This window comes from Varanus komodoensis, unplaced genomic scaffold (genome assembly GCF_004798865.1).
Source record: "Varanus komodoensis strain SLA01 unplaced genomic scaffold, ASM479886v1 scaffold68, whole genome shotgun sequence".
In the NCBI taxonomy this organism is placed as follows: domain Eukaryota; kingdom Metazoa; phylum Chordata; class Lepidosauria; order Squamata; family Varanidae; genus Varanus; species Varanus komodoensis.
The window spans coordinates 301,886-323,956 of record NW_025336321.1 but is presented as its reverse complement, the minus strand read 5'-3'; the positions used below and the strand labels follow the sequence as shown (position 1 = coordinate 323,956).

Sequence of the window (22,071 nt, the reverse complement as noted above, 5' to 3'; positions counted from 1 at the left end):
TGTCAGCAGCCTGGCAGCTCTATTTTGAACCAATTGAAGTATCCGGACCGTCTTCAAGGGTAGCCCCACGTAGAGCACATTACAGAAGTCAAGTCAGGAAGTCACCAACGCGTGTGTCATTTGTATGCTTTCGAACTGCAAGGTTGGCAGGAGCTGGGACAGAGTACGGGAGCTCACACCATCTGCAGATTCGAACTGTCAACCTTTTGATCAACCAGCCCAGCGGCTCAGCGGTTTAACTTACTGCACCACCACATCCCTTCCCATTTATTACATACATGTTTTAAAACTCCACTAATATTTTAATTCCATATTACTGTTAGTTTTCCCCACTTTTTAGGCATTGGACTTAAATTATGTTTTTAAAACACAACAGGCCTAATATTAAAAACTCTTGATTTTCAATTTATGTGCTGGCCATTATGTAATTGCTGCCAAGGGAATCCTCAAGTGCACAATCCTACACAATGACATCCTTAAAGTTTTAGTTGCTACCTCTTGTCCAATGTTGCGAACCTCTGTCCATAGTTCTTCAGGCACTCTGTCTATCAGATCTAATTCCTTAAATCTATTTGTCACCTCTACTGTATATTCATCAGGGATATGATTTAGGTCATACCTGAGTGGTCTAGTGCTTTCCCCTACTTCCTTCAGTTTAAGCCTAAATTTTGCAACAAGAAACTCACGATCTGAGCCACAGTCAGCTCCTGGTCTACTTTTTACTGACTGTATAGAGCTTCTCGCTCTTTGGCTGCAGAGCACATAGTCAATCTGATTTCTGTGTTGACCGTCTGGTGATGTCCATGTGTAGAGTCTTCTTTTGGGTTGTTGGAGAAGAGTGTTTGCTATGACCATCGTATTCTCTTGACAAAATTCTACCAGCCTGTGGCCTGCTTCATTTTGTACTCCAAGGCCAAACTTGCCTGTTATTCCGGTTATCTTTTGGCTTCCTACTTTAGCATTCCAATCCCCCATGATGATAAGGACATCATTTTTTGGAGTTAATTCTAGAAGGTGCTGTAGGCCTTCATAGAACCGGTCAGCTTCAGCCTCTTCAGCACTAGTGGTTGGGGCATAGATTTGGACTACTGTGATGTTGAATGTTTTGCCTTGGATTCAAACTGAGATCATTCCGTCATTGTGGCGATTGTATCCCAGTACTGCTTTTCCTGCTCTTTTATTGACTATGAAGGCTACTCCATTTCTTCTGAGGGATTCTTGCCCGCAGTAGTATACCTGATGGTCATCTGAATTAAATTCACCCATTCCTGTCCATGATTCCTAAGATGTCGATGTTCAGTCTTGTTAACTCTTGTTTGACCACATCCAGCTTGCCTTGATTCATGGATCTTACATTCCAGTTTCCTATGGAGTATAGATCTTTACACCATTGGACTTTCCTTTCACCCCCAGATACCTGTGCAACTGAGTGTCCTTTTGGCTTTGACCCAGTTGCTTCATTCTTTCTGGCGCTACTAGTACTAGCCCTTCGCTCTTCCCCAGTAGCATATTGGACACCTTCCGACCTGAGGGGCTCATCTTCCGGCATCATATCTTTTTGCCTTTTGGTACTGTTCATGGGGTTTTCATGGCAAAGATACTGGAGTGGGTTGCCATTTCCTTCTCCAGTGGATCACGTTTTGTCAGAGCTCTCTGCTATGACCTGTCCATCCTGGGTGGCCCTGCACGGCATAGCTCATAGCTTCATTGAGCTACGCAAGCCCCTTCGCCACGACAAGGCAGTGATCCATGAAGGAGATATTACATTATATATAATGCTAAAGTTTTGCTTTCTTCCAAACTCAGTATGGCTAACTTTTTGAGAAAATGTAGAAATACTGCTCTTGGAAATCTTGTGGTTTAAATTCAAAAAGACTGGGTCAGATGCAGAACATAAAGGCTCCTTCAATCTATGGAAGGTTTCCATTCCAGCAAAGCATTTCCACTGCCAGTCTGGAGAAGGATTCTTTCTTCCTTAGTTCTTATATGCTGCCCAGAAATTTGTTCTGGAGAGTTGGGGGACCATCTGGAACAGCATGAGAGATGGCTGGTGTTTCTGAGAGAGGAAAGAATTGATGGGGTTTACCTTTCCATTGGTTGGACTGTCCTGACTAGAACTCTGCTCAGCGAGTGTTCTCCTGCAGCAGGAACACCTGAATCCAATCTAGTAAATTTTGTTTTGGTTTTTATTTGCTTTGCAAAGCAGTTGACTTTAAATGATGCTTAGAAATAAGGAATATCTGATTGCTGCTTCCAGCATTAGTGCCACCATTTTATTACTGTTCTGAGTGTTCACTTTCTGCCCTTTTTTCCCTTCTCTATTGCAGCAACAGCCGGAATCTGAGACTGTTCATCTGTTCATTCCAGCCTTAGCAGTGGGAGCCATTATTGGCAAGCAGGGGCAACACATCAAACAACTTTCTCGTTTTGCAGGTGCATCTATTAAGGTAACATTAAACTGATCAACTTCAAATATCCCCAATCTTCCTGACTATTGCAGCAAGTTTCTGCAGGTATGGTTATGTGTCTGTCTCAGAAAGACACCCTGCTTTGACTAGAAAATTGTAAGTGGTATCTACTGTTTATGGAATGGATCTCACTGACTCCTTCAGAGACAGGATAATTACAAATATGTTTCTAAAAGTTCTTTGAGGAGTGAAATATAAGCTGCAAAACCACCACCACCATGGTGATTGTGAATTTTGAATCTGTTAATTCTTAACTTGGCATAAACCCTTAGGCCACACTTTTGAATTGAGGCTTATTTTGCCATAGTATGCAGAGCAGAAAATGAGATTTTAATGGGCAAACATGAAACAACTTAAATGTTGTTCTTCTCACAAGGCTTCAGATGTTCAAAATGAGAAAAGCCAATTGTTTCACCTATGAAGTTATTATCATTTGAAAAGTTTGCTGTTCAGAGTTCTGCTCACTTACTATATTTCAGCATCTACTGCAAAGGGTCATCTTTGGCTACAAATTATCAACAACTCTACTGTGCTTCAGATTTAATGGGTGTGAGGGAATTGATTAGTAATATTCTTTCTCCATTTATGATTAATGATTTTAACAGGCCAGTGTATCTCTGATAAGAGATTTTAGCTTTCCATACTTTGCCTCCATTCCTTCTCTTTGTTCTAGGGACACTGCAGAATATTCCAAAAGCTCAGTCCACTTTTCAACTTCCTCCAACTCCTTTTCCCAAGAAAGTGGCATATAGCATAGTCCATAATCAAATACGCTCAAGCAGAAGCAAGTTTGACTTAAAGCACTGGTGTATTGCATCTTTTTTTAACCTATCACTTAATGGCTGTATCCTCATAAATTCAGAATGCAAAGGAAATCATTAAGACTGATTTCCATGTTGAATATGAGTACATTTGTCTTCGAATACCAGGGTTGTATGTGTGTGTTGCCTTGCTTTAAAACAGAGTTATTTATCATAGTGAGTTGGGGGTTAAATCCAAACAACTCTTACATCTGTCATGTTTTAGATCGCACCTGCTGAAGGACCAGATGCCAAGCTTAGAATGGTGATAATCACTGGACCACCAGAGGCACAGTTCAAGGTACTATATTCTAGCATTCTGAACTGATTTTTTAGTTGGAAATGCATCAATAAAGACTCTTCTCAACGATCTTGGGAGTGTTCTGCTAGCTTAAATTTCATTTAATTGATGTCAGAAAATGAACGATCACAGGAGATGTCAACCCTAACCTTCCATTTGACTGCTAGGAGGAGGTACTTATGTCTAATGTTTTGCCTAAGCATAAAAATAAATGCTGGTTACTCAGCTATATACTCAGAATGAACCATCAACATATTAAAAAGTGTTTTTAAAAAGCCCCCATTCAGGAAATGTATCAGTTGGAAATCACAGTTCAGATGACCAAAAGTGTTTCCATGGGTCTGTGCACTCACAAGAACACTTGTGAAGACTGCCACATTTCTGAACATAGTCTGATCACACTGATCTCATTGCTTGCAAAGTTAATACTATTGGTAGGCTGACTGCAACTTCTAAAAATGGGCTTAAAGGTCCCTAACAGAATTTGCATGAAAAAGAGCTGCATGTCCAAAACAAATATAAAGGCTTTAATATTGGAATATTTAGATAACCTGCTCTTTATGTGAAGAAAGCAGTGTCTAAATTATACAGATTGACTTACAGTGCAACCCTATGGACTCTTGATATTGTGTAAGCAGTCATAGGTTAATTCAGAGAAATGCTCTGAAATTGGAGCCAGGACTCCAAATTTGGAGCACCCTTCCTCTGTGCTCACAGACGGTACCATTTTTTTCCTTGCCAGCTGTAGCTCTGAGGTTGCAAGACAGGTATTGGGGGATAGGGAGGGGGAAGACCAAGGTACTGACTACAAGGAATCCAAACATTGCCTCCAGCTTCTCTCCTCATTGAAATTGGCTGCCTAAGTGCTGAGGCAATCCTTAGTCCTAAGTGCAAAGTATGGATGCTGAGGCAATCCCTGCCTTCTATTTGGATGCCCATAATCCTCTCAGTTCAGAATGTTATAGGCGTTGGGTGGCACCTTCAGTCACATGGCAGAAAAAAATCAAATCCTCTGTTTCAGTATCTGCCTATGCAGGATTTTCTGAATTACCTATATTGTACTGCTCAGGCCATCAGAAACGTAAAGTTTGGGATAATTGTCATTGGATAACAGATACTGCAGTGTGTAGCACTGAGCAAAGAATGTACATTACTATGACCATTTCATCATAAAATGGACTACTCAGTTTCTCAAGGTACAGGATTTAAGTAGAAGATCATCACGTAATTTTAAGAAACTTATTATTTTGTATTCTCTAGGGAGAAATTCTTTTCAAGTGTACCTTAAGTTTCCATTGATCCATGTCTTGTTGGCTGCTTACATGTGCATCAATGATATTATGGCAAATTAATTCAGCGAATCAGTTCTAAAACTCCTGATGTGTATTCATGGCTGGTTTCTATAAATTTGCTTCAACATTTTCTAGTAACCATCCTGGTAGTATGTGAAAACACTTAGATGCTAATACTGAAATCAGAATTATACCAAATATTATGTGCAGTTTTAATAAGTAAAATACAGGGGAGAGGGATCAGACAAGCTTTTCCGTAACCTTATGTATTTTTCATGGAGCTTTAATATTGGATTTGGTTTATCATTGGACTGATTTGATTAAATATGTTTTTAAAGGCTCAAGGAAGAATCTATGGAAAACTTAAGGAAGAAAATTTCTTTGGACCTAAAGAAGAAGTGAAACTTGAAGCTCATATAAAGGTGCCATCCTATGCTGCTGGCAGAGTTATTGGTAAAGGAGGCAAAACGGCAAGTAACAGAAGAAAGGTTGAATAATAACAAAAGTATCTTTTTCACTACTTGTATTATAAAGTTTGGTAAGCCAGTGTACTAATTTTGCTTTTGTACAAACCCACAGGTAAATGAGCTTCAAAATTTGACAAGTGCAGAGGTTGTTGTTCCTCGAGACCAGACTCCAGATGAAAATGATCAGGTGGTTGTGAAAATTACTGGCCATTTCTATGCATGCCAGGTAGGTTGATGATTCTATAATGTGGAAATAGTCCTTTGAATTTCATAGCATTCAATAATTCTGTATGGTTAATTGGGCCACTATCTCAAAGAGAGAATAAAATGTTAGGTAGAGATACTGAAACAATGGATTCAAATGAGTTTGGATTTTTATGAGTCCAACCTGCAGAATCCACAGTGGACTGGCTTTTTGAGTGACACAGACTGGTTTGATGCCCTAATCTACATTAGTTATTTACGTTAGTGATAATGCACAGTAATTAATGTGAATTAATGAAGGTATACTTTGAACTACAATGCAAAGTATACAATGCAAATTAGCTCAAGTACAAAATTCTGTTGTAAAAAAACCCCCTGCTTATGTCAAGGAACAGATGACAGAAAGAATAGATTCCATTCTGGAATGGAACAGAATGTAGTCCATACCTCGCTGGTAACAAGGCAATCTTATTATTTATTCAAAATGTCTGCTGGAGGAAGGTGTGGCTCCTTTCCTCCAGTTTTCCTGTAACTACTGTTTCTTTCCTATTGGGAGTAGCAGAAGGGAAATATTTGCTAGATTCTCAGCTGGTCCAAATTTTTCCTTCTGTTAGGAAAGTGGTGGAGAGTTGGCATAGCTTTGGACACTTTCATATCCAGAACGTCCCCTATTCTATCCATTTCCCCGCTCTGCAACACTGTGGTTCTGACATCAGAGAGAGGGCTGTGGCAAGGTCCACAGAGGCAGTGAGGAAGGGAAATCTAGATTGGATCTTTTCCATGACCAGGGCTTTCATCTCTGCGGCACCATCCCTCTATAATCACAGGATTGCAGTTTTAGTGACTGTTTGGATGCCACAACAATCAAGTGTATGTCAGCTGTTTTTTCAAAATACCCATGAGTGCTTGACAGATGAACAGGAGCATTGTGTGTACTTCACTTCCTTTCTGTTGTTCTATGAGGGAACACCACACAGAGGAGCAAATCTCCTCCCTTTGACAGCCACAATCAGGAGTCGATTTTGGCTTGCTGTGGCTGTCCCTTTAAATGTATTCCTGGCAAAAGCTGGCTGCACAGAGGCAGACTTGAGTCTGTGGCACTTTGCAAGGGCTCCCTATGCTTTCCCATTATTTTTTTTTTAATTAATGTTTTACACACATTAATAGGCACAATTTTTTTTCTGATCCATTTTCCCTGAAGCACAACAGGGTCAACTTGCAGCTTCAACCAGATCGTGTGGAGAGGTGCAGGGTTCACCCCTCTCTACATTGTCCCAACCAAGGTTGGAAATCTCTTTCCCTTCCTACTTTTCAGTGGCTGGTTTGCCTTGAAAGACAAGATGCAAGGGATCTTTAGCGAAGAAGGGGCAGTTTTCCAAAAACAGCACCCACTTCTTGGCAAGATCCTTCCCTTTTTTACTGTTTCTTCATTGTCCATCAGGGAGCTACTTTAACCTTTTGCCTTGTGCATCTGTGGGTTTAGGATGAAGGATCATATGCAACTCCAATGTAAAGGGAGTTGCAGTTTGACAGTTCCCTTTTCCTGTAAATTGTTTCCATTTGAAGTGTAGGGATGTGGAAGTTTGACCCTTTGCTGATCCCACAGAGTCAGGACAAGAGGGAAATACTGTGCAAAACAAAACACAAAACTGGACTGCCATGGGAAGCCATGCCATGCTGGCTCATTTCTGGCATTAAGAATATTGCAAATGCAGGCTCTCTAACCAGTTTTTGTAAACTGAAAAAAGTTTTTAAAAATCAAAGGGACAAAATGTGATAGCCAAGCAAAATAGGGTTGTTTCAACAGGCAGAGCAGTCATCTCAAGTGCGACTGGGTAGTGTGGAAGTGGTGGGCAATTTTATTTTATAAAATTGTATTAGAATTCTTGCTTGGTCCCTTCAGGTCTTATTTTTTGGCAAAAACTTTTGATAGTCATTTGGTCCTATATCAAATTAATTTGGTTTGCTTGGCTTTTTATATGCATTGGTATTTTGAATCTGATAGGCTAAAATATTTTAATAATAATAATAAATAATGTATGGCAACATTTTTCAGAAAGCTAATCTGTTATCGGTTGTGTGCACAGAGTATTCTTATGGTTTTTACTGTCCAGAAGATCTTGATAAGACTGAAGCAGGGATGGGAAAGGAGGATAGGAAAAAAAAAAGGTATGAAAGTGTATGTGACATGATGGGAATGTTACAACTGACTACTCACAATTACTTTGCCCTGCAGCTTGCCCAGCGAAAAATTCAGGAAATACTGGCTCAGGTAAGAAGGCAGCAACAGCAGCAAAAGACAGTGCAAAGTGGACAGCCTCAGCAGAGACGAAAATAAAGGTTTAGGGAAAGACCCATCGGAGACAGATGCCAGACCAAAGAGAGAGACTGTAACAGACAGGTTCTGGGCACCTGTTGGAAAAATATGCAGACATTTCATCATGCCAGTCATTTGTTTGAGGACCAGGCCGCAGGTGGCATGCTGTCTCTGAGAATGTATTCTTTAGGCTCTCTTACTTTTGAAAACCCAGCTTTAAACTAAGAACCCCTTCACTTCCCTTTTGTTCTATTCTCACAGTTTAACATAAACTTGTTAGTCTTCTTTTATTGTTCTTACTATTCCCCAGCAATTTTAGACCTTGGTTTCATGAAGCTTTCTCTTTTGAGTTCACTGGTTTAAAAAGAAAAGGCATTGCTCTTCTAAGTCCACTTGTAAAAGAAAAAAAGACAATTGAAGGGTGGGATTGTGGGTTAGGGTTTGGGGTTTAAAACAAGGGCATTGACAAAGAGGTTAAGTGTTAATCCCAATGTTAACCAAGTGGATTTCTTTAACATTTGGTTGCATTTTTACATAACACTGCCATGTATAAACTAAGGGAAGTGTTTAATGGTGTTGGCCAGGGCATGAAAAGATAAATATGCATTTTACTAAACTACCTCAGGCATTTAATACCTCAAGTAAGAAATTGTTCCTTTTTTGCTTTTTTTTTTTTTTTTTGCTTTTTTTGTATACTTTATAAAGCTAATAACTCTTGAGCATTTTATTTTTTTAAAAAAAAGTAAAATTTGATCAGCCAACAGCCAGGAGTGCTACAGAATTTATTGAGGTGGAAGAAATATAGTAGATTGCTTCTAGCTGCTGGCTGACAGGAGTGAGATGGAAGCATATAGTCTCAGATTATATCTGAGGGTGTCAACACAATCATTTGTTTGGGGTGGGGGGGAATCAGTGAATGTTCAAATGATACCTAAACAAATGCCAACATTCTGATAGCAGCAATGCCATTATTTTTCTTTTCGGATGGGATGAAAAAGTTTGTGATGGTACTTTGTTGGGAACAGAACAAGGAAGTGATGGCAAGAGGCTGGGACTTGGGGGTAAATTTTAGGAGACTGGACATTTTTGTTTCTTATACTACTTGATTGAATGCATGAATCCTTTGTGCCTTTGACCATCACTACCTACCTACTAATGCTACACTTAAACATTTGCAGCCCATTTGTACTTTGCCATTCTGTTTCAAAGAGCAAGCTTCATCTTCAGTTGGATAGGATGCTTGATCTGCTAGAGCCATTTGGAGGCATGGGTTCCCTGCTCTCCAGCAGATTGCTTCATACCGTTTTCAGTTACCATAATATTGGGCAGGGGAGGAGAGATCAAACACTGTTTGATCCAGTTTAAAGGTAATGAAAGGCTAAGTTTACATATCCAGCCGCTACTAAGGGCCAGACTAAGCCACTTCGAAGGTTTTTTTAAAACTAAAAATGAATTAATACAACCTCAAGCTTGGCTTACAAAAAGATACAGCAGGATTTATGCACATTCTGCAACCAACCACAAAAAAAGAGGAAGAAACTTTGTATCAAAAGGCAGGGATCACAGGAAATTTACCAAATTTATTTTTTTTAATTTCAGAATGTAATTTGAATCATGATTGTGGTAATATGCATTCAAGTTTCTACAATAAACTTCAGTCTACCTCAGTTTTAACAATGTGGCAACACATGGTGCATAAAGACTGCTGTGCGCGTGCGGGCCTGCCCGTGTACGCAAGCCATGCTATTACCTCGGACCCTTTTGTTTGTGATGTTTCTGTGCATGAGAAGATTGGAACTGCTATGCTGCACTGATTTGAGGGGCACAATTAGCAAAAACAAAAGTTTGTTTCACCATTTTGTTGATCTACCTCTTAGACTGATATGAAAATAGAGGCATTTCTACATAGAATAGATCATTTTCCCAAAGATTGTTGTTGTACAGGTTAGAGAACTTTTGAAAAATGGTCTGTTCTTTTTTTTTTTTTTTTACTGCATCTTTTCTTTACTAATTGGTTTAAAAACCACAAATTTATGTTATAGTTTAGCAGAAAGAAACAATGGATTTTCTTCTTGGACAGTACTTTACATAATATTTAGATTTTTTCTTCTTCTTACAGTAACTTACAATTACTGAAGTATGAGAAGGTCATAGTGTGAATTTTTGTTGTCTGAATCCATTTTTTCCTTAATATTGGAAAAAGATTGATTTGTTTTCCATAACAGTTTTATTTTACAAAATAAGTGCTGCATTTACATCTGCTCATTTAAATATTGTCATTTCTCTTGAATTTGTAGACTTTAGTGTGGTAAAATCATGTCTTTTACTTTCAATTGAGACTTGGTAATTTGGAGTACTTGGAAATAGCTAGGACGTGATTCTGTAAATGACTTCAGTATTCACAAAAGTATTGAGCATTTCTCCTCTGTAATGTGCCCCCAATGCAGCTTCACTTGCCAGATGCCTCTGAATGGAATAAAGAGTTTAACTCCTATTATTAAAGATGTGTATGATTTTGTGTTCTACAAGATTAACATGGCAGTTCAGAGATTTACAGCTAGAATTTAGACCAAATTTTATTTGAAAAGTTAGCCTTGCACAAGAGGCGCTGCTTGTTCCGAGATGCTTGCCACACAGAATATAGCCGCAACTTGCTATGATTGAGCTTGAAACTGCTAACAAAAGAAAATTCCCACAAGAGCACACTCAGCATTCATAAGCCTTTTGGGTTCATGAATAATGTAATCAGGATTGCTAAACTTGTGGACTTCCAGATGCTTTGGTCTACAATACCCATCACCCCTGGCCAGCATGGCCAGTTATGGGGGTTGATAAGCATTGGAAGCTGAAGCAACTGAGGAGTCATGAGTTTGCCCACTTCTGCTTTCCATGTTGTAAAAGCAAGACATATTTAAGATAATGGGGATGAGTTCTCTACTGTTCCTGAAGTAAGGGAACAAGGAATTAGCTAGTTGCTTTATTGGTTTTTACACTAGAATGGCAGGTGAGCACCAGTATGATAAACAATGCATGTGGAAACAGTCCTGACTGTGCCCATACAGCAAAATATATTAGTGAGGACATCTACTTGAGTGAGAATGGCCTTCACCCATAATTTAGTTACACAATGCATTATTTATAGAACTTAGCATGGAATTAGATCCAGATGCAGTCAGCAAACTCAGCCTGGGCGCAACTCATTAATGTAGGGTTAGGCAATATGGGTTCCTCTCCTGTCCTATCTGCCAGTTTATAGCTGGCTTTAACTCAGCATAAACTTGGTGTACACTTCACATACTGCTTAATATACTAGGTATTTTCCTAGAGGTGGTGGGCAAGGGGAGTCAAGTGCTTGCTGTTCCAACTCTCAGTGTGTGGTTGAGTAAAGATATAAACATATTGGGGCCAACTTCAAGATTTGGACCCTCATCCTTTAATGCGATTGTGGTATCCCAAGCAGGGCCCAACTGCAGGGAGCAGAAAGGACATGGAAATGCCATGGAAATGAATTTTTAAGCCATATAGTGAACTTACAGCATCTCTACAGCATCTCTAAGAAATAGAACCCCATCTTGTGACAAAGCTGAAATTTATGTTGACGTATTCTGAATTGGCATTTTGATGGTTAATTTATGCCTAATTTTAAATGCATACTCAACATAGTTTTTTTGCAGATAATGCACAGTATAAGTAGGAAAATGTATACTAACAAGACCAGCTTTATATAAAGTCATGTTTTCAAATGTGAAGGCTAACCCATTTCTACACCACCACCAAATAAAATCTGTAATACAAGATACAACAATAAGCAAATGGCTCGTTGACCTGTGGCAAAACTGCATGAGAAAGGAAGAGTCACATTTACACCCCCTGTAGTACTGCCTTCCTGCTCAGTGAGCTGCACCATAGCAGAGGGCCAAATAGCTGTATGCCTACTGGAAGAGACATCTATAATAGTTTCTTTCTGCATACTGGACACAATAACAGATTGCAGCAATGTGAAGGAGCAAAGGATGGATAATACTATGGCTTAAGCAAAATGCAATGGACTCCATAGAGGAATTCTGCTTAAAAGAATCAGTATCTGGTTTCCTGTGAAAAGAAAACAGCCTGCCATGTCACTATTTGGAGAATTCTGTACACAACTGCTACATGTCTATGGTCTTAAAGCAACTGCACTGTTAATAGCTGGGCATGACATTGTTTAGCTTTGTGCAATTTGAAATACAGCTACCTTGCAGGAGAGCACAAGTGTGCTGTTGTGTATTAATCTTACTTAAGGCACTGAAGGGAGGGAGACTTAACAGGCTCATTATTGCAGACATGATTATACAGATAGGTTATAGTTCTGCAGTAGTAAATGTATCAGAAGCACTGCAGTTGCTTTTGTATAGCAAAAACTTTGCAGGGGGGATACTGGGCACACATTTCAGCAGAGTGAAGCTCCTCTCTTCAGACTTGCAATGCAATCATTTTATTTATTTATTCTTCCATTTATATGCCGCCTACTACCAACTACTCAGAAATAACTCCTACCAAGTTCACTGGGTCTTACTTCCAGGTAAGTGCATACAGCAATAGAGCTTAACTGTCTTGTTCAAATGTTTTTCCAGGAACTTCATTCTAAACAGACAGTGACTTGCAACCAAACAAGCTTTCACAGATTATGTTGACACTTTTAAGTTAGTTCTGGTATTCAGGTGAATATATTAGAATGCATCGATTATTTTGATTTTTTGCTGTGAGTACTGGATTGGACAATGGTTATGACAGGGAATGTAAAATGGTTAATCATAGACAAGATTGCCACATACAGGGCACAATTGGGAAAAACCTGTAGTACATGAAGCCGTTTAGCCTGCAAAGCCTTTCCAAACCCAATGCCAGAGAAAAGTAGTAATTCCCACATCAACCCTCCACTGCAGTAAGATTTGGAAAATGCTTTCCAACTGCAAGGGTGTGTAAAACTTGGATGTGCATGGGTGTACAGGTAAAGGGGGTGAGTGTGTGAATAGCAAGGATGGCATGCTTTTGTTTTAGGGCAGTAACAGCAGCACAGGGGTCTGTTCTACCTCTGCATCCTGAAGCAAGTTGGCCAGCAGATGCTCTTGAGTGGTCAGTGAATTATTACAGCTGTGAAACAGGCAGAAAGATAAGTGACCCACTGTGACCAACTTGTAAGACACTTTGCAGATAAACTGCTCATTCATTTCAGATTCTGCCACTTGCTTGGTATGTGCTGAACCTTGTTTATAGGAACAGCTGTAGGAATAGCCTGTAGGAACAGTATAAAAAGTATACCTAAGGTTAATAAATGAAATTAATTCAGAACCATTTCAAAATAGCTCTGTTTGCTTTGCTTTTAGCCACTGTGCTGATCAAGCCATGCCTATCAAGCCTTTCAGACTTGGGTTTCATCTGAAAAATCATTAGCACAGCAACACAACAAGAAACACTTGTGCTACCCAACAATTATTGTTTAGGATAAAAACAATGTGATACAGGAAACCCCATACTTTGAGGAAACACCTATTAGGTTTTCTACCAGTTCATTTCTGCTTGATTCAAGTCTCCTTTCCAGAATATGCTTTTTGAGACAAAAAGTTTTTCCTTCTTTGTGTGCTGTATATTCATTATACAGCTGTATTCTGCTACCAAGTTCTGGGCCACTCTGGAGTCAAAGGGGGTTTTTTTGCCTTTCTTCCTGTTGTAGCTTTCCAGAATTACCACCGCAACCCCAGCAAGTCATGCAAAATAGGTTTGTTTTGCCCTATTTAAAGTATCACTGCTGTTCAGAAGTTAGTCCAAGTATGAAATCTTCGGGCAAGGATTCTGGGAGCATCTGTGCCAACTGGTCATCATAGGATCGAAGTGTCCACAACTTTTCCAATTCATAGATTTCACGTGTCTCTGGCAACATGAAATGGATCACAATATTGCCTGCCAGTGAGAAAAAGCACAGTAAGCCAGTATCGTATTTGGTACATCCATCCATTTGGTGATCACAGTTGAACTTGACCTAGATCAAAAGGAACCCAAGACAGCTTATATAGCTCCTTTTTATCTTTACAACAGCCCTGTGAGGTAGGTTAGGCTGCATCTGACCAACTGACTCAAAGTCACCAAGATTAGGCTAGAACCTAACTCTCCCCAGTCCAATGCTCTGGCGCTCAATGACCTGGTTTACACAATCACAGCCTCCCAATCAAGTAACTTCCCCATCCCCTCAGTGTCAGATGATCTAACAAGCTGCACCCAGGTGGGTAATTAGAGAGATGGCGACTCTCATGGACCAGGGATTAAAATTAAATCACTGGATTATTTAAATTGTTTGACAGCATTAACTGGCTATCAAAGATACTAAGATGTAATCTGTGTTTAAAGTAGTGAAGTAACAGAGGAGGCACTGACTGTAATCATAAAACTGCAACTCCAGCCAGGCAACTGGAACACAAACAAAAAGCCTACTTAAGATCACCATTTAAAGTGGAAGTGATATTAGTATCTACCTGTGTGCATTACATCTGATCCTTATACTCAGCTAATATGATCTTTATTTATCTAATAATTGCATAATCCCGCTGCATACTGTATCAGAGCAGGTATCTGGATGGTGTACACCAACAGCTGGGCCAACGTAACATGGCAAAGATACCATGGGCTTAATTCCAGATTGACACTGGATCAACCGAACTGACAGAAATGGACTTCCCTGTCTCCTCCTCACAGCAGTCCCTCCAGTCTCCAGAAAATGCTACACAGAGTCGGGGATTATGGGGAGGGGGATCCCCAAAACTTAGAGGGCACTTTCTCAAGAAGAGCCTTTCCTCTTGTACAGGACAGATCCTGGGTAAAATTCTCCTTGTACTCTAAAAACACATAACAGCAGATTTTTTGGGGACAAGAAGTCACTTTTTCCTATTGAAAAAAGCTATTGTGACAATATGCTCAACCAGTTTCTACTCATTCTCCACTCTCCTCCTGGTTCTGGTTCTACTATATTACCAATGAGAATATAATTTACCAAAATCTATGCACAGCCAGTTGTCGGAATCTTTTCCTTCAAGTATAACATGAGGATCAGAGTCTGTCTTCAAATGCTTGTGCTGGAAGAGAAACAAGTGTAAAGAGTCATAGTCTTGAATGCTAATATCCCAAGTATAAGAGACCAGAAACTACTAGAATCTAATTATGCATTCCAATAAGGTCAATTTAATGGCCAACTTCTTTGTTGACTCATGTGTCCCAATATATATTCCATCTTGAAAGTATCTGAGACAGTATGTGCTGTTCCCAAGTCATTTAGCTCCGTCTATACTTACTATTTCTATTCCTAGGACTAGGACCAATAGTACCACATTGGTCTCCAGCCAATAAATGTGAGATCTGTTACATAGATTAGAGACACAACTCTGCATGCCCTACTTGCAAATGCCAGCAACTGAATCTGGAAGCTACAGTACTTCCCCCAGTACTACCAGCCTGTTACGCACAAGAGAAATACAGAAGAAACCAAGACGAGATAGAATCATAGAACGGTACAGTTGGAAGGATGCTGGAAATGACTGATGGCAAAAGAAGAAGGGGGTGGTAGAGGGTGAGGTGGCTAGATGGGAGTCACAGGGGCAATGGGTGTGAGCTTGGGTGGACTCCCAAGGGATGGTGGAGGACAGGAGAGCCTGGAGGAATGTTGTCCATGGGGTTGTGATGGGTCAGGCATGACTTAGCGACTCAACAACAAACAAGAACAGTTGGAAAGGGTGATGAAGGCCATCGGGTCCAATTCCCTGCTGTTACAGGACACCAATTTACACCATTCCACCCAGATGGCTGTCCAGTTTCTTTTTGAATGTCTCTAGTGTGGGAGAGCCCACTGCCTCTCTAGGGAGCTGGTTCCACTGTCGGATTGCTCTGACAGCGAGGAAACTTTTCCTGATATCTAGCCTGAATCTGGCTTGTTGCAGCTTCCCCTTATTCTGTGTCCTACACATCAGCAAGAAATCCGGACCTTTCTCTTGTGACTTCCTCTACTTATAGAGGGATACCATGTCCCCCCTCAGTCTTCTCTTCTCAAGGCTGAACATGCCCAGTTCTCTCAGTCTCTCCTCATGGCTGTTCTGCATTGCACCTTCAGAAGTCTGCCGAATAGGTGAGTTCATACAACCTAACAATGCATCATGCTAATAAGATAAATTCACTGGAGACTCCATCTGGAGAACAGCCCATGCTAACTCGAACAAGTGACTGGGCTTACTGTGGTTTGTTCCCTGTCTCCACTGGTCATACAGCCAACATCGCAGGGCTCCATGCTGCAGAACCTGCTCCAATCACTGCCGCTCCAATTTGGAGCTCTACATCCTATTTGCATGAAATCTGCAAATATTTTCCCTGTCCTAACAAAAAAGTTCAACTTTGCCAGGTAAGCAAGTCCCTTCTAAGATATTATATTTTTGTTGGCAATGAAAAAGGAAGGCTTATGCATCATCTTTGTTTCCCTTTGTCTGCATTCAAGTAAACAAAAGTAGAACATGACTCTACTAAATCTGAGCATTTTCTTTCTTGATACAGAAATACGTAATCATGAAATTTGTGTATGTTTTCCTATTGAACAGAAAAAAAATGCTCAATGTTGGTAAGTTTTTAAAAGAATGTCTTGCATGCAATCCTTGATAAATAGTCCTTGTTTACAGAAACATGTCTGTCTCATCTCCAAGAAGCAATACATGTAATGATACAGACACAAAATCCCTCCATTCTCCAGAGGAGTAAACATATACACTTCTAAATGCTGCAAAAGTCTGCTTGCCTGCAGTTCACACAAATCGGAAGCCATCAGCTTTGGAACATTCAAGGGTGGCCACTATGTGAGCAGAATGGGCCTTTGACCTGCTCTGACAAGGTTTAAATGCCCTAAGCTATCCACTGCCATTCTATTCTCAAATCTAAGAAGAATGGAAGTATTTGCCGTACCATTTTTACCAGGTAAAATGCCATAGCGTGGAGGTGCCTTGTAGAAGTTCCACTGACAATGATAAAATAATTGCTGTATTTCATTTCTGGAGGCAACTGGATAACACAAATATCTTGGGCATGTTCTTGTCTCAAAAGTGATACCATTTGGTCAATGCTGAATACTGACGGAAGCAGTTCTGAAAGAAACAATACTCAGGTTATCAAAATCAAATTATGTGGTAAAAATATAAAAGATAATTATAAAGATAAGACAAAACCCAGGGTTGGATGATGTAATTACTTGTCTGTTACTGTGAGTTAATTTCCCTCATTTAGGTGTAATATTTGTTACATTACAGCTTGGTGCAAACATAATACCGGCTCCTAGAAAATGATGCACTGCAAATGGTCCAGATTTAAGCTGGACCAACTTCTAATTCATGGGACACAAGAGCCCATTGCAGGGTTAATTAATTTGTAGCAATTGCCAATGTTGTGCAGAACACCTCCTAGCGCCATTTTTGTAGGCTCATAGTTTGCCATTTTGTACAAACCCGGCAGTGGGGGAAGGTTAGACAACCCTCAAATAACCCATGGCTTGTTTTAGAGTTATTTAACTTGTGCCTTACTCTCTAACATTGCCTGCTACCTGACTTTATGAGACACGACCAGCCATGGCAACTCAGACACCACAAAAAAAGGGGCACAGCACAACAGCACCCATGGATAAATTAAGCCATGGTGTACTGTAGTGTCACGCAAATGAGATCCAGGGGTCTGAAGGCCCTGCTGGATTGGTTGCATTGTGGTGTGAGTGGAAGGAGCATCCCCCCAAATTAGGTCAGCGGACATCCTGTGAGTAGAGCCTTTTCTCTTGCAGAGGGAAGATCCTGGATCCACTCCCATGTCTGCAGACTAAAGTCAGTTTTTCCTTTGCTTACATTATCCATATTTAAATGGAATGGGCAAATTGTGGGACCTCCCCCCAAGATGGTGCTACAAGCCTAGAATTCCCACCTTCCTTTACTACTGGCTATGCTAACTGGGGCTGAAAAGAGTTCTAAATTTGGTGGACCAGGAGTTGCCCCTCCTTGCTTTACCATAACATTTGTATTAACACTAAACAGGCTCCCTCTTATCCAAGGTTTGGTATCTTATTTCAAATCCTATTTCTAATCTTGGTTAAGACAGGAACTATCATTCACATAAGCACAGTTGCAACATAAGAACAGGCTTCTGACCAACAAAGAATACACAGGAAATTCCAGAGATAAAATCCTGACTTGCAGCCATGGTTTACAGACAGCTACCATAATGCCCAACCCAGGCCTTTGGAATACACATTGCCAAAATTCGTTTTGCCAAACTCATATGACCGCAACCCCACAGCTTTTCTCCCTGCAATCCTCACGTGTGTGCTTTCCACCCCTCCACTGTATCCTCTGAGTGGTGCAGATGTGCCTGTCACAGAGGTGGAGGCAGATGCTCTGTGCAGTTCAGACTTCCCCAAGCTGGTGCCTTCCAGATGGTCTAAACTTCAACTCCAATCAACCCTAGCCAGCACGGTTAGTGGTAATGAACACAGATAGTTGTAGTCTCAAAGATCTGGCCTCTACCATCTTAGGGAAGCCTATGTACCCTTGGGATTCACTCTCAGTCAAGAAAGAGAAATTGCTTAAGATGCAAAAGGTGAGAAGGTGGTTCTCTTCGCATCACAAGAGGTAAAGCTCGAAGGGGATTTCTGTTCATTGTTTTCTTAAGTGCCAGGTCTTTCCGCCTTACACCAAGCTCAGACCAGCGGCGAGTCTAAAGGATTCCTTTCCTCGACCTTCCTGAAGACGCCAGGGTAGAGCGCAGACCCTCCTGCACGCAAAGCAGATGCTTCACGTGAAGTTACAAGATTCTTTCACCTGAGCAGAACTCAGAACTGGGCGGGCAGAACTGCATTACGACAGTATCCTGCCGAAAAGCTCTACTGAAAGCGGTTACTGTGGCCACGAGGTGGCCGTCCTGACCTGGATCCTGAGGTTCTTACCAGACGGAAAGCCCGACCCAGCTCCACCCGCTCCTTGCCCATCTTGCTGCTCCTCTCCGGCGGCGCCCCTTTCGTCCCGCAGTTCAGAGATCCCTTCGCTACTCAATCTCCGCAACACTAACGAAGCGCTCCGGCAGGGGACGCGAGGAATCGCCGCCGCCGCCTCCCTGTGTCCAGCCTTGCCCAGTTTCCACGCTCGTCTGGGAACGCCAGCGGCTTCAGCTCCCCACGACTTCACCGCCAGCAAAGTCCGCAAACAACGGCTCCCTCGCCACATGGCGCCCGGCGCGGCCTCTCCGCCAGGAGAACCCCCGACGCTCTGAGGAACTTCTAAATGGCCAACGTTCCAAAACAGACTGTCTCCGCGACACGCCCTCTCACCTCTGGTTGGCTGGTGCGAACGCAGATAGCCATGCTGGTTGGCCGAGTGCTGCACGTGACAGCCCAGACGGCAGGCGCACGCGCAATTTGGAAAGCTGCGCTAAAAGACGGGAGGGAGGGATGTTTCTCCGTCCCCGCTGTGTGGCGCGCTGTTTCCTGGACAGGGAGAGTCTGTTTTAACCCGTTAGTAATGCTGGGGTACTCACGTTTGACATCTGTTAGAAAGACAGCAATAATGATAATGCCAGTAATGGCTAATAATTATTGTAGTTCTTTAAAAGACCCAAGATGCTTCACAATAGAATGGCAGCATTCAAACTGTGAAACAGCAACAATTGTATATTTAAGTAGATGGGGGCACCTTTAAAGACTTAGGGATGTGTTATGGCATCAGCTTTGGTGACCTTCGGCCGCTTCATCAGATGCAGCATGACTAGTCCCACAAAAGTATTTGGGGCTGTTTGCCTAAGAAAAAAGGAGAGTAACTGACATTGCTTCCCAAGGGATGTCAAGTGGCCTCCACCCTGCTGAGAGTTATCTGTGTAGCAGAATCGTAATACTTCACCAGATGTCCGGCTTTTAAAATTGCATTTTGACTGTTTTAAAAGATTTCTCTGCTTTTTTTGGATTGTTGTGATTACATTGTGTATTATTTTGAGCACCCTGGAGGAATGCTTTTAATTACTAATTTCCAACTTTTCTTTGCACTATAAAGATGTTTTTCTTTAAAATTACCAACCGTAGTCATGGTTTACAGTATTTACTACTTTCAAAAAAGTACCTGTTTGAAATCCTCAAGGTACCAACTATCCCATTTGAAGACCCATGCATTTGGAATGAACTATGCAGACAGTGAAAGATGGGGGCAATGAAGGAGGGGTTTGTTTTACACAAGGAGTGTTACCTCTGTTCAAATATGATCAGAGTCAGATATCAGGACGAATGAGGAAATGTTGGTATGTACTGTGCAGAAGACGGATCTGTTGACCTCTTTGAAAAATTTTCCCATAACTGAAATTTAAAGTTTTTTCCATGCACAATTTACTGCCTACTCTTCATTTTTCCAATGATGCTCCTCCAAAATTATTTCAAACATTATAGAACATTTCTAGTCATCTTGGATATTCTTTGGCAAATTTACAGCCCCAAACAAGCATGCATTTAACCCATTTAAAAAAAAATATCAAAATTAAGGTGCATTCCTATGCATGCTTAAACAGAAAAGACCCTACAACTCAAAGCATCACCAATCAGCATGGGTAACACTGTCAGGATAAACTGCATGAGAACAAGTTTGAATCTTGCAATGAAGCAGAGTGAAATGAACCTCTAGGTCCTTGGGCACCATTGTCAGTTTTAAAAGTGGGAGAAGGAAGGAAAGAGAAGACTCTTAGTCCTCTTTCTTGCTCCCTGTCCTGTAACAATTCTTTGCAGGAGAGAGAAATGGTGCAAAAGGAGTAAAGTTAGTCCTATTTCACCCACTCAGTGATACAGCTTGACCTGGAACTTGACCTGGTCAGAGTTGAGGGCCTGAAGCCCAAAGACCTGCTGTACAAATGTCCAGAGAGTGGCAGCTGGTAAAGTCAGCAGCAAAGAGCCCCTTGGGTCAGCACCTAGGCCAACCAGGGGCTATTGGGACTGCATCCTTTCTTGTTATCCTTGAAAACATGTTACAGTCAAGTGGCAGCCTCCTGGGAATGTCACATGCTTATAAATACCCATATTAGTTTTACTTTTAAAAATGTATCCTCTTGTTCTAAACAAAATTATGCCTATTCTTAGGTAAATGTGTTCAGCATCAGGTCAACATACACAAACTATATTGTAATCTAATATAGTTTACATTTTGACTTCAGAAAAAGTAAACCTGTTCAGGGTGTTTCTACTTCTTTTCATTCTTTTTCTAACATACATGTTGTAAAGCATAGAATGGTAGTAGGGGTGAGGATTGTGTGGTTCACTACTTACACAATATACTTGGCCATCTAAAGAGCCCCGATTTGGGAATTTTTCAGCTTCCGTTTGCTACCTATACCACCACAGAAAGGGAGGGATTTGCACTCAAAGGTTAAATGCCTCTGGTAAATCTTGTGCTGACAAAGGATTCAACAAAGCACTGGAATTCCCAGGTGAACAGCTAAGCAGACTGAACAGGGATCAAATAATTTCTGATTAAAAATATAGTATTCAGTATAGTTAATAAAATAATCTTTATACATTTTCCAGCTTGGTAGAAAAGCAGGCAAATCTCTGTGCTGCTTTATTAAAAGACCGATACAACTGTAAGGTGCAAGAATTTCTGAAGTAAACCATGCAAATTCTCCTGGCTATAGTGTGTTTACCAACCATAGGGTTCAATCCAGATCTAGTCATTCTTAGAGCAGTCCCAATGAAATAAATGGGACTAGTTATATTCCTGTATTGTATGGTTTAAAAACTGAACTGCCTATAGAGTTTCAGTCACTGGGCAGCATAGAAAGGTAATAAATAAGTGAGGAGACAAGTCTTCCTAACTTCAGGGGGTCTTCTCTAGACATAACTATATATTTATATATAACTATATATTTCTAATCTTTGCACTACTGTTAGCTTTATGCCTGTGTGACTGGGCTTCTGGAAGTGGACTTTCCCCTGAGGGGCATATAGACCAGGCTGGTGTGAGCAGAAGGTAGATTAGCTACTCTGATAAAGTTCTGGTGATTCATAGTACCTTGGCAAGGATTTCTGACTCCCCAGATTTAACAATATCAGCAGCATCTCACCACTAAATTACAGTGTTGAAATAAAGCTTGAGATAACGAGCACATTTTTGTACAAAAGGACTGGCAACCAAACGTGTCTGAATTCAGAATTA

At 40.9% G+C, this 22,071-nt stretch overlaps 2 protein-coding genes across 4 annotated transcripts in view; one reads left to right on the top strand and one right to left on the bottom strand.

Annotated features, from left to right (window-relative positions):
- Positions 1 to 10,346, top strand: part of IGF2BP3 (insulin like growth factor 2 mRNA binding protein 3) — a 96,502-nt gene extending 86,156 nt beyond the window's left edge. For all 3 annotated transcript variants that reach the window (XM_044450737.1, XM_044450739.1, XM_044450738.1), the window contains 5 exons: positions 2,328 to 2,447; positions 3,495 to 3,569; positions 5,200 to 5,331; positions 5,441 to 5,554; positions 7,769 to 10,346. In XM_044450737.1, the coding sequence (XP_044306672.1) occupies positions 2,328 to 2,447; positions 3,495 to 3,569; positions 5,200 to 5,331; positions 5,441 to 5,554; positions 7,769 to 7,870 (543 nt within the window). In that variant the 3' untranslated portion in view covers positions 7,871 to 10,346. The remainder of the gene's footprint in view (positions 1 to 2,327; positions 2,448 to 3,494; positions 3,570 to 5,199; positions 5,332 to 5,440; positions 5,555 to 7,768) is intronic.
- A 61-nt stretch (positions 10,347 to 10,407) lies between these two features.
- On the bottom strand, positions 10,408 to 19,181 carry MALSU1 (mitochondrial assembly of ribosomal large subunit 1). The gene is made up of 4 exons (XM_044450740.1): positions 18,837 to 19,181; positions 16,820 to 16,998; positions 14,874 to 14,955; positions 10,408 to 13,789 (listed from the first exon to the last, which is right to left on the bottom strand). Exons 1-4 carry the CDS (start codon positions 19,111 to 19,113, stop codon positions 13,632 to 13,634), a joined length of 696 nt encoding a protein of 231 aa, XP_044306675.1. The 5' UTR covers positions 19,114 to 19,181; the 3' UTR covers positions 10,408 to 13,631.
- Positions 19,182 to 22,071: the final 2,890 nt, after the last annotated feature.

What these genes read in the sequence shown, in the direction of transcription:
- MALSU1 (XM_044450740.1), bottom strand. Translation starts at nt 19,113, where the DNA reads ATGTGGCGAGGGAGCCGTTGTTTGCGGACTTTGCTGGCGGTGAAGTCG. An exon ending in CATTTTACCTGGTAAAAATG is followed by an intron (nt 14,956 to 16,819) that starts GTACGGCAAATA and finishes TTTCTCTTCCAG; the next exon opens with CACAAGCATTTGAAGACAGA. An exon ending in CTGGCTGTGCATAGATTTTG is followed by an intron (nt 13,790 to 14,873) that starts GTAAATTATATT and finishes TCTCACTGGCAG; the next exon opens with GCAATATTGTGATCCATTTC.